Below are 12,715 nucleotides of genomic sequence, written 5' to 3'. Positions count from 1 at the left end.
TGGTCACGTTCTGCTCTTCCCAGACTGAGTGGAAGGTTCCCTTCCAGAACCGCATGGCTACGCCATCCTCACTCTTCAGCCATCAGTTTCAAGCTCTCCCCCCACCGCCGTGTCCCTGGGGATCTCTACACATTACATATTTCAGCTACTTTAAAGCACTCGTTGGCACCTCGGATGACCTTATGTCTTTGTCGATGTGGTCATTGTCTGTCTTCTTCCTTCCAGAATGTAAAGGGTTTGAGTCTGTCCTGTTCACTGATATGGCCCCAGCACTGGTACAGGGCCTGACATACAGATGGTGCCTAATAAATGCAGTGTTCATTCACTGATTGGCTGTTCAGTATTGTTCTGTGTCTGATACATATCATTAGAGTATTTGGGGGAGAGATGGGGCCTTGGAGAGCACTGAATCTGAATTCAATTGTTTTTCTTTTTTAGACAAGGAACCTGAGGATGAGAGAAGGCAAGTTATGTGGTCAGGGCGTCACGGCAGGTTGGTGGCAGAGATGGCGGGTCCCAGGTCTCAGAAAAGACCTGACAATGGCGCTGATGCTGCTGGTGCTAGTGGTGAAGAAGAAAGAACAGTCAGCGGGCCGGCATCCCAGCGAGGGTGAGGACGATATGACAAAGGCCACCCTTTCCTGGGGGTGCTCTGTCCACGTGCAAACCTCCTACTATCTAAACTGCAGGGAGCTGGCGGTGAAGCTGCGTGTAGGCCTCTCGGGGCAGGAGTCGGACATCGTAGGATCCAGGTCGGCCGTTTCACCCATCAGGGTGCCTTGCTGCCATGTGAAAGCAATGCCGAGCCTGACGAGTAGCCTTTGGATTACAGTGCTGGGATGAGGCTAAGACTAAAAGTGGGCCTGGGGTAGGGGGCCCCGGATGGAGTCTAGTCCCTGTGGGTCTCCAGGGAGAAGGAAGGAGAAGAGAAGGCCTGTCCACGGTGGCTGGGCCGGTGCCAAGACGAAGGGGAGAGGTCAGTGATGGAGGCCAGGAAGGGTCTTCTCTTTCTCATCCTGTTTCTGACACACCACATATTTCTTCTGTAACTGTTACCATGTCCTCAGGCCTGAGCTTTTAAGTGGTGTTTACATCTCCAACTCAGCTGGCAAGGACCACGCTCCAAAAGGAGAGTGAAATTTGGAGCCAGGGGTTAAACAAGTTACCAAACCATCACTCAGCCCTTCCTGTTTGGAGAGGGCTGGGCAGAGGGGAGTGGGCTCTGGGGACAGGCAACAAGAGACGCTGAAGATCTGGAGGAGGGAGAGAAGCTTTGCCAAGCAGGGCCGGGGCACCTGGGCCAGCCACCCCCTTGGCCTGTCTCGGTGTGTCCAATGCTGCCTTCTGGGGCTTTCTCCAGGAGGAGGCCGAGGCAGGCACACGTGGAGTGACTGCAAGGCCAGGCCCGAGGCTTTAGGAACATTCGGGAAGCTTCCAGCTTCCTCGGCTCTAGCCTCCCCCCGTCGCAGCCCCTTGACCATGGACCTGGAGGAGCTGCCAGGGAAGGTGCACTGACCTGTCCTCTGCAGGATGCTCTGTCTGGCCTTGACGAACGCCAGGATGTCGGAGTCTGTCTGGCTGTCCCCCGTGAGTGGGACTGAAGACACTGGCCTCTCCGGGATCCTGGGGACAAGCACAGGTCACACTTTACCACGCCTTATGTTTGGCCCCAGAGCTCACCTTTCCATAGTGCTTTCCCACGTTCACTGACTGGATCTCACCCAGGGGCTGCGGGCTCCTGCCTCCTCGCCCCCCTCCTTCTCTGCAGCCCCCCCAGCAATCCTTCTGCACCCAGATGAGGCACGTGTCCCCCAGCCCTTTGGCTCAAACCCTTAGTGGCTTCTCATCACTCTTGGAATGAAATTCAAACTCCGTCTCTGTGTGATGTGGGCCCATTCACTGTGCTCCGGCCACCCTGCTACTCTGTTACACCATGTTCCTTCTGGCCTCAGGCCCTTTGCCTCGCTGTCTCCTCTTCCTGGGCTGCTCTCCCCTCAGAGCCTTACACAGCAGCACAGACTTTCTCTCAGCATCTTCTCCATCCTCCTCACCCCACCTTCCTCTCCCTGCACCCACACCCTCCCCCCACCCTGCCCCTAACTTACCCAAACCAAGGCCATTCTACCTGGGGCCAGATTCCTTTAGCACCCAACTTAGATGTCGTATCCTTTAGGATGTGTCCCCACTGCATCCCCATCCCCTACCATGGCTTAGCTAGTTGCTCCTGAGACAGAGATAAGTCTTCTCCCTTCTCTCCTTAAAAACAGAACCATAATATTTAGCCCAGCAAGTTGCCACATTAAAAAACGGCATTTCCCAGCCTTCTTTGAAGCTATGTGTGGTCAGGTGACCAGGTTCTGGCCAATGAGATTTGTAAGAAGTGAAATCCCCTTAAAAAGGGAGGGATGCATGTCACCTTCTCCCTCCTCTTTTTCCATCCACCTCCTATACATAAAATCCCCCTTGAGAAAACTCAAAGCAAGGTACTCTCCCGGCTCTGCCAAGCGTCCATCCTCACACCTGTCACTCCACACAGCAGGTGACAGCATCCACTCTCTTAGAAGGCAGCGAGGATTATACAGAGCAAAGGGTTGCTCGTTATCACGTGTAATTGTTGGCGTTCCAGCTGCAAGTCAGTGAGAAGTGCTAAAGCAGAGTTGCGGCAGGGAGACTGGGACAGCTCTGGAGCTGTGTGCTCTGTCCAGGGCTGGGAGGGACGGTGGGTGGAGTTCACCCTTGGACGGCCTGCCTGCCACGGGAAGAAGGGCATGCAGGTATTCTAGTCACAGGGCGTGGAGACACGTGCTGGGGAGAGGCCTCGCCCGCTTTGTTCATCCTGGAGTGAATGGCTCACAGCCCTGAGGCCAGGCTTCTCAACTCCATGCCCTTCCCTGCCTGGGGACTCTGCACAGGGCTGGTGGGCCACGTGGAACTGCCCCTGGGCTGGCTCCTGTTCCTTGAATGGCCCCAGGTACGTCATTTACAAGGATACATGAAGCCACTCTGCCTGCATGGGGCCCCAGCGACCCTGGGGAAAATTCCTTGGCTCTGGGAGTTGGCACCTGTGAGAGATCCCAGGGAATTCCTGGGGTACCACGGCGGAGGCCTGCCCTGGGCTCTGTCTGTGAAGCCACCGCACAAGGGGCTCCTTGGGTTGTGAGGGAAGCAGATTGGCGATTTCAGCCTGCTGCACCCACAGCAGTGGCTGTCATAGGTGTCAGAGAGGGAAGACCACAGACCTGTCCTCCAGGGGGGTGCTGGGGCTGCTCTGCTCCTGGCTGTGCAGGAGGGGGCCAGGCGAGGGCAGGATTTTCCTGGCATATACGTCACTGCAAGAGACAAGTCGACAAAAGAAAAAGGTATGGGAGGAGGTTTACAGAAGAGAAATTTAGAGTTTATATCTAGGAGCTGTATGGACTGAAAGTTTGTCTCCCCAAAATTCATACGTTGAAATCAAATCCCCAGTGTGATGGTATCTGGAGGGAAGGTATCTGGAGGGAAGGTAATTGGAGGGAAGGTAATTAGTTTGGATGAGGTCATGAGGGTGGAGCCCCCATTATAGGATCGATGCCCTTATAAGAAGAGGAGGAGAGATCAGAGCCGTCTCTCTACCAGGTGAGGGCACAGAGAGGAGGCCGTCATCTGCAAACCAGGGAGAGGGTTCTTACCAGAAGTGGATCCTGTGGACCTTGATCTGGGACTTCCCAGCCTCCAGAATTGTGAGAAATAAATAAGTCCCTGTTGTTTAAGCGGCTTAGTCTATGGCATTCTGCTATGGCAGCCCAAGCAGACTGTGGCAGAAGCCAAGAATCCTCTGTTGTGGATGATGATTAGTCAGTTCGAGCTGCTATACCAGAACACCACAGACTGGATGGCTTAAACAACATGAATTTATTTCTCTCTGGAGGCTGCAAGTCTGAGATCAGGGTGTCAGCATGGTCAAGACTGACAACTTCTCGTTGTGTTCTCACATGGTAGAAAGAGAGTGAGCTAGGTCTCTGGCCTCTTCTCATCAGGGCACTAATCCCATTCATGAGGGCCCCACCCTCATGACCTAAATGCCCACCTCCAAAGACTATTATCACTTTGGAGGTTAGACTTCAACATATGAATTTTTGGACAACACATTCAGTTTATAACATTCTGCCCCTGCCCCTCCCCCCATTCAAGTCCTTCTCATGTAAAATACATTCATTCCATTCCACCAGCCCCCGACTTATGCCAGCATCAACTCTAAAGTCCAAAATCTCATCCATTGAAATATCATCTAAATTAGATATGGGTGACACTCAAGGTATGCTTCATCCTAAGGCAAAAATGCCTTGCCAGCTGTGGACCTGTAAAACCACACAAGTTATGTGCTTCCAAAATGCAATGATGAGACAAGCATAGGATAGACATTTCCATTCCAAAAGGGAGAAACAGGAAAGAAGGAGGGAGTGTCAGGTCCCAAGCAGGTCCCAAACTTAGCAATGCAAACTTCATGAGATCCTAGGGCTTGAGAACAATCCTCTTTGGCTTGACACTCTACCCTCCGGACCCACTGGGGTGAGGGTCCTGTCTTCTGGACCCATGGGTGGAGTTGCTGCCGAGCTCTGCTGGGCAGGGGTCGTGCCCTCATAGTTCTGCTGATCGGCCCCACCCCCACAGCCTTGGGCAGAGGCTGTCTGGATTGTTGAAAGCAAGGCTATCGTCTCCCTTTTTGAAATGGAGGAGGCAGCTGTGAGGATCTCTGAATTGCCTTTGGGGAAATTCTTCCCTTGTCTTGAAGGATAGTGCCCATTCACAACAGAATAGTTCTGTGGTCCTGTCCTGTGAGGTCTGAGAAGTCCACCAGCCTTCCTTTCTTCCTCCCATCTCCTTCTGCTTCAGTTCAGTCTGGCAGTTTTTCTGCTGGGAGGCTGATGAAGTCTGGGATTCACACCCACACTAATCGCCTAGCGTTCTCTTCTGAAGATGTTTTCTCATTTTTTGCTGTATGGATAGGCTGAGAGTTTTCCAAATCTTTAAGTTCTAGTTCCTTTTTGCTTAATAATTCCATCTTCAAATCTTTCCTCTCTTCTTGTATTTTGCTGTAAGCAATCAGGAGGAGCCAAGCCTCTCCCTCAGCACTTTGCTTAGAAATCTCCTCAGCTAAATGTCCAATTGTATCCCTCGCAAGTTCTTCTTTCCACAAAACACTAGAACATGAACACAATTCAGCCAAGTTCTTTGCCACTTTATAACAAGATCACCTTTTCTTCACTGTCCAATAACATGTTCCTCATTTCTGTCTGAGACCTCACCAGAATGGCCTTTACCATCCATATTTCTACCAACATTCTCTACGCGATTATTTCCGTATTCTCTAAGAAGATGGCAGCTTTCTCTACAGCTCTCCTCTTTCCTTTCTGAGCCCTCACCAGAACTGCCTTTAAAAGTCCATTCGTGACAACCTCAGCATCTTCTAGCACGTGCTTCGAAACTCTGACAGCCTCTACCCATTACCTGGTTCCAAAACTGCTTCTACATTTTTAAGTATCTGTTATAGTAACACCCCACTTCTGGTACTAATTTCTGACTGAGTCTCTTTGGGCTGCTATAACAAAATACCGCAGGCTGAGCGGCGTATAAACAATGGAAATTCATTTCTCACAGTTCTGGAGGCTGCAAGTCTGAGATCAGGGTGCTAGCGTGGTTGTGTTGTGGTGAGAGCCTTCTTCTGGGTTGCAGACTGCCGACTTCTTGCTGTGTTCTCACATGGTAGAGTAAGCTAGGACTCTGGCCTCTTTTTATAAGGTCACTATTTCCATTCTCGAGGGCCCCACCCTCATGACCAAATTAGGTCCTAAAGGCCCCTTCTCTTAATACCCTTACATTGGGGATTAGAGTTCAACATATGAATTTTGGGGACACATTCGGTCTATAACAGATGGTTTATACACTAATTTTCATTGCTAGAGCATTGCATGTACCAGCTGTGGTCGTGGAACAAAAACAACAATGATCACAACCGTCCTTTATAGACACTCTCTGCACACCAGGTCCTGGGAGGGTACTCTGCAAACATTACGCTATTTAATCCTCTCAATAGCCTCACCATCCCCGTTATATGGACGAGAAAGCTGAGGCTTAGAGAGGTTAAAGAAATTCTACAAGTTGCCCAGTCGTAAGTGGCAGTATCTGGATCTAATCACAGCTCTGTGAGGCTTCAGAACTTGTGCTTTATTAACCGGACTCAGCTCTGGCATTCTGAGGAAACACATGCTGGAGACACATGGCTTATCCCTGGCCACATGGACTGAGCCTGGGTGGCCCTGGCTGACCGGCTCTGTGCTCCCTGAGTGAGGAGTTAGACCCAACAGCTCATGCAGATGCAGTTTTGCCCATTTAATTGATGTGCGCTCCTTGCCTTGGATTCTCAGTTGGGAAAGAGTGGAGCCCAACAGCACCCCTTGGGAGGTGGAGAGGCAAGCTATCCTGGGATGTCAGTGACATGAAGGGACTCCCTTGCTTTGCAATGTCCTGCTTAGACACAATATCGGAGCAGAAAGAGGCCTCCGAAGTCACCTAAGAACCCTCATTTCACAGGTGGGGACTCTGGTGTGACTGGCAGGCAGGGTTAGAGACAGGTGCTCTGGCTTTGCTCAGCACGCGTCAGCAGCCCCAGGCTCTCCACAGGCCCAATAACCTACTGTCCCAGCCGTAAGCACTGCTTCCTCTCCAGCTCCTGTCTTCTGCCCTCTCCTGTCTCAGCCAGGGCAGGGCCTCTTACCCTGGGCCTGCCTCCACCGTCTCAGGAATGTGGGTTCTACAAACGGGAAAGGAAATCAGAGCCTGGGATTTTTTTTTTTTCCCCCTCAGATGTCTATTTCCCAGTATCCCAGAGACTCTGCACTGAGTCTTCGGGTGAGCTGAGCATCTGTGCGGAGGGTCACTGTAGGACCAGAGGCAGCCACAAGGTGGCAGGCTCTGCATGCCTTTCTTTGGAGAACAGAGGCAAGTTCCTAGGGTTCCTTCCGAATGGTTCCTGGTGCAGGCCTCAACTAGGGAAGGAGAAAGGGCTTTCCATCCCGCAGGTGCTGCAATGACACCAGGTTACGGTCAGTTTGGAAGCTGCAGCAAGTCTCGCAAGATCAAGCCACTGGCACACAAATGGCTCATGAACTCAATGGTTTCCCGGCCGAGCCTTTTCTAAGATTCCAGGGAGTGCTCGCAGGTGCTAACTGTTGAGGGCTGGGAGCGGGTGGAAAAGGGCAGAGATGGAGGTGACAGGACAGATGGGGGCATCCGGCACCCTCTGCAGAGGCCCAGCTGCCCATCCCGTTGCCTTGAGCAGCTCCCGCAGGAGGATGGCGCAGTGTGATGGCTTGGGGCTCCTCCAGCCCCGAGGCTGCAGGAACATCCCTGGGTGCCATAGCTCGGCCTCTGAACCCTCAGGGTCATACCATGACTTTTGTCCTCTCTCCTGACCCACGAGCCTTTGACGGTGAATTCACTTCTCACGCTGACATTCCTTCCGGAGAGAGCGCACAACAGCCATCAGAATTACCTTTAATTAATTACCTTCCTTCACAAGGATTAGTAAGTAATATTAATAGTAATTAGGCCTCCTAATGATGGTTGCCCATCACAGTGTTGTGAATTTAGTGTGATCAGCCCACAGGCCCAGAGCATCCCTGGGGAAGGGATGAAATCAGGTTTCTGTCAGAACCCAAGGAGCAAGAGGACCAGCCCCCGGGCTGCAGTGGTCCCATCAGGAGCAGCATCTCCTGAGCTCAGGGGAGACAGGCAGCTGGACTCTCACTCTCCTGTCCCAGCAGCTCTGCAGTGGCCCCGGGACACTCGCCTGCTCGTGGAAGAATAGTGTCAGAGGGACCTCGACGCATCTTACAGATGAGATGAGGGGAACCCAAAGGGGGAGCTGGCTTGCCCAAGGGCCAGCACCCAGAAGAGCACCCTTTGTGAAAGTCTAAACTGAGGGGACTCCTTGCAGGTAACCCATGGTGAGCTGATGGGCACCTTTGAGATCCAAGGTTCTGAACGTCAAGGTTAAGGATCTTTTGGCAAGCACATCCAGGGATCAGCTTAACTTGGGATACCTTAGGAATATCTTGGAAGGCCAGGCCAGGATAGGCCCTGCCTCTCAGACAAGGTAGATGCTGGGGGAGGATTCTAACGGTGTTTCCCGAGGAGATCCTAGGAGGCCTTCCCAGTGGCCAGTTCTTAGACCCATTCCAGGGTGGACACTCTCTCAGAGAAGCTGGCAGAGGGATGGACAAATGGACAAACAATAGAGAGTGGCCTTGGCCTAGAGGGAGCCTGGGAGGAGGGGGGAGAAGCATCGGGAGGAGGAGGAGAAAAGGGGGAGAAAGAATGTAGGGTGGGAAGGGTTAGGTAGAGCAAGAAAGTGGGGGAGGGCTTCCCTGGTGGCGCAGTGGTTGAGAGTTCGCCTGCCAATGCAAGGGACACAGGTTCGTGCCCCGGTCTGGGAAGATCCCACATGCCGCGGAGAGGCTGGGTCCGTGAGCCATGGCCGCTGAGCCTGTGCGTCCGGAGCCTGTGCTCCACAATGGGAGAGGCCACAACAGTGAGAGGCCCGTGTACCAAAAAAAAAAAAAAAAAAAAGTGGGGGAAAGTGAGGGGAAGAAGGGAGTGAAGGAGTGAGGAGGAGAGAGGGGGAGAGAGGGGGAGGCAGGGGAGCATGGGGGGCCGGGGGGCAAGGAAGGAAGGAAAAACCGTGGCTCGACATGGAGCCTGGAGTTCAGGCTGAAGCTGCAGCTCGTCCCATTGTTAACCACAGAGTTCAGAGCATCACGTTCCCTTCCTGGGCCTCAGTTTTCTCATTAGTGAAATAGGATTGATTTCAGGGTTTCTCAACTGAAACGATGGGGCCAATCATCCCATCCTTGGATTGGAGTTCCCAATCCAAGGGAGCTCTGGTTTTCCAGTCAGAGGTTGGCCTTCTTAGGAGCCATAATTTTGCTCTTTGAAAATCTTGGTCTCTTGGGAAAATCAGATCGTGGACACATGGAAAGAATGGGGACCCCAAGCAGGAGGACCTGGCACTTGGATGAATATGAGGAAAACACATTTGTACAAAATAGTGCAGAATATGAGTGGGGAAATGTCACCTTCTACTAAACAACAGGATACGCACGTGTCCCTAAAGGACGGCCATGGTCATTAAGGTTAAAGGAAACTGATGTGAGGAGTGAGGGGAGAGGGGGGGCCGGATGCTGACAGGCCTGGGTTCCAGCCCTGGTCTCACCTCTCATTAGCTGGGTGACCCTAGCAAGTTAGTTGATCTCTCGGAGCCAGAGTGTTCGCATCTGTAAAATGGGCGCAATGATAGCACATACGTCACACACGTGTTCAGTTCCTGGCCCTTAGAGCCCTCATAGGAGATGTGATTACCGTAAGAGAGGAGAGCCTTGGAGAAGCCTCCTTGGAGAATTTACGGACGCCAACAACTAATCTTCCACAGTTGGCTGTTCACAGAGAATGTCTGCGAAGCCACAATGACCAGGGGCAGGGTCTCCTCCCTGCCTCACCCCTGGTAGAGCTCTGTGAGCTCTTCTCTGCCAGCTTTTTAAAGCAGTGGCAGGTGACTTCTTTATCAGAGGAGGAGCCCAAGACCTTGCCCTTGCCAGTCTCTAGCAGGACCCTTCTCCTCTCACCTGTCCACTGTAACCTTTCCGCCCACAATGAACGGTATCTGAGCTACTCTGTGCGAAGGAATTTAGGGGTGCCGACCTCTCATAGCCGAGACATCTTAACAGACACTTCTCAGGACACTTGGTTATCTCTGCCGAAGGTTAGAGATCCCACCCGAGCACCGGCTGCCACCACAGATGACAGAGACTGAACAGTGCCCCGAGCCTGCCTGAGAGTCCACTCCCCAAAGACCCTCCTTCCAGCATCATCAAAAGTGCTGGGGGTAGAGCTCAGGGAGCATGATTTTGGGAGAAGCTCCTATAGGTAACCTGATACACGCCTTTGAAATTCAAGGTTCTGAGCTTCACTTGGCAGGCACGGTCTATGTCTACCTTATAGCCCTGGAGTAGTTTCACCAGGCCTTTCCCAACACACACACACACACACACACACACACACACTCACACACACACTCACACACACTCACTCACACACACACTCCCACACACACACTCCCACACACACACACACACACTCACACGCACACACACACACACACACACACACACTCTCTCTCTCTCACTCACACACACGCGCACACACACGCACACACACACACACACACACACACAATTCATTGTCTTGAAGCAAAAGAAAAATTAGAGCTGGAGCTTCCTGTTTGCTGGGCAGGATACTCCTACCAGTAGGAGCTTGGAAGAGGTCAGAAAAGAAGCTGGAGAAATAGTCAGGGGTTCTGAGAAGCCTCCCACTGGGGAGGAGGGCTTATTCTCGTGTGGCGGACACTCGAGAGGCTCGGATCGGAGCCAGAGCCAGAGCAATGACTGGGGCAAGCTCTGGGCTGGCTGGACTAGTGTTTTTTAAACATGCTCTGTGGAGTCCTGGGGTTTCAGGGAGGGGGCCCAGAGTGGGGCAGCAGGAAGGCATTAGGGGTTGGAAACTCAAGTATCCCAGAGATTAGCAGGTACCCAAGGGAAGGCACAGAGAGGGCAAGTGTGGGACACTAATGCCAAGCTCTGTATTGCCACGGAGAAGTGCAGCTGCCTACTTACACTGCCTTTAAGTTTTTTTAAAAAATGAATGGACTATTTTTCTTACAAAAGTTTTAGGTTTACAGAATATTAAGCAAATAGTACAGAGAATTCGCATGTATCCTCTCTCTCCCGGCTTGTATTTTCCCCTATTACTAACATCTTGCATTAGTGTTGTACATTCATTACAACTGATGAACCATCATTATTAACTGATGTCCACAGCTTACGTCGGGGTTCACTCTTTCTGTTGTACGATTCTATGGATTTTGACAAATGCATACTATTGTATATCCGTCATTACAGTATCCTACGGCATAGTTTCACTGCCTTAAAAATCCCCTGTGTTCTCCCTATTCATCCTTTCCACCCCTGCCCTCTCCCCCTCTCTCTGATCTTTCTACCTGTGTGCATAGGTTTGCCCTTTCCAGAATGTCATAGCTGGAATCACACAGTATGTAGCCTTTCAGACTGGCTTCGTCGCTTAGTGATATGCATTTAAGTTTCCTCCACGTATTTTCATGGCTCAATAGCTCATTTCTTTTTATCATTAAATACGGAGGTACCGTTTGTCTTGTTTTTCCATTCAGCTTTTGAAGGACATCTTGGTTGCTTCCAGTTTTAGGCAATTATGAATAAAGCTGTAAACAACCATATGTAAGCGTGGATGTGAGTTTTCAACTCATTTCAGTAAACACCAAGGGGCATGACTGATGAATCGTATGGTAAGAGTATGTTTAGTTTAGTAAGAAACCACCAAACTGGTTTCCCAAGAGGCTGCGCCATTTTGCATTCCCATCAGCAATGAACGAGGGTTCCTGTTGCTCCACATCCTCACCAGCATTTGGTGGTATCAATTTTATTTTATTTTATTATTTTTTATTATTATTTTTTTTTAGTTTTATTTTATTTTAGCCATTCTCATAGGTGTGGAATGGTGTCTCATTATTGTATTTTGCGGAAATTTGTATTTCCGCAACAACATATGATGTGGAGCATCCTGTCATACACTTATTTGCCACCTGTATATCTTCTTTGGTGAGGTGGCTGTTCAGATCTTTTGCCCATTTATACATGTTTTTCAAATATTTTCTCCCAGTCTGTGGTTTATCTTTTCATTCTCTTAACAGTGTCTTTCACAGAGCAGCATTTTCCATGTGAAGATCGTCAAACTTATCAATTTTTTCTTTCGTGGATCCACACTGCCTTTTAAAACACCAGCGTAGCCAAACAGAACATACCTTGCCGGCTGTTAACCTGGGGCTTAGGGGCTCACATAGGAGATGTTTCCTAAAGCTAGAATACAAGCCGAAGTGCTGGCCCTGAGGGCCAGGTTGGGGGATGTGAAGAGGTCCAGGGAAAATGTCAGCCAGGTGGTGGACAGCTCTCTGGTTGGCTGTTTTGTTTTGTTTTAAGAATAGTTTCAGATTTAGAGAAAAGTTGCAAAGATAGTACAGAGAGTTCCCCTATACCCCATACCCAATTTCCCTCATTATATAATCTTATATTAGTGTGGTACATTTGTCACAACTAAGGAACCAATACTGATACATTATTATTAACTACCGTCTGTTCGTTATTTGGATTTTCTTAGTTTTTCTGGTCTAGTTCCCATCCAGGATAGCACATTACATTTGGCCATCGTATCTCCTTAGGCTCCTCTTGTCTGTGACCGTTTCTCAGAATTTTCTTGCCCTGGACAGTTTTGAGGAGTACTGGTCAGGTATTTTGTAGAATGCCCCTCGACTGGGACTTGTCTGACGTTTTCCTCATGACTCAACCAGGGTTATGGGATTTTGAAAAGGAGACCACAGAGGTCATTGCCATTCTCATCACATCATCAGATCAGGAACACCGTCTGGCAACCCTCTCCCCAACTCCCTTTAAAAAGCTCTATTTCACATTTCCAACGTGAGAACTCAGCTCTGCTCAGACCCAGGCAAGGAGCGTTCCTTGGCAGTCGAGGCCGAGGCCCCACTCGTGCTGGCCTGGTCTCTGCCATGCGGACAGTGGGCCTGTCTCAGAGATGC

The 12,715-nt window shown here is 50.7% G+C and overlaps 1 protein-coding gene across 1 annotated transcript in view; it reads right to left on the bottom strand.

Annotated features, from left to right (window-relative positions):
* Positions 1-1,088: 1,088 nt before the first annotated feature.
* KIF6 (kinesin family member 6) overlaps positions 1,089-12,715 on the bottom strand; it is a gene marked incomplete at its 3' end in the record, with an annotated part of 379,495 nt that continues 367,868 nt past the window's right edge. The window contains exons 20-21 of the mRNA XM_079934314.1: positions 3,240-3,329; positions 1,089-1,623 (exon numbers count right to left, since the gene is read on the bottom strand). Coding sequence (XP_079790440.1) covers positions 1,089-1,623; positions 3,240-3,329 — 625 coding nt within the window. The remainder of the gene's footprint in view (positions 1,624-3,239; positions 3,330-12,715) is intronic.

Source organism: Stenella coeruleoalba (genome assembly GCF_951394435.1).
Source record: "Stenella coeruleoalba genome assembly, chromosome: 10".
Classification (NCBI taxonomy): Eukaryota; Metazoa; Chordata; class Mammalia; order Artiodactyla; family Delphinidae; genus Stenella; species Stenella coeruleoalba.
The sequence above is the reverse complement of the archived record's forward strand: the minus strand, read 5'-3'. Positions and strand labels throughout refer to the sequence as shown.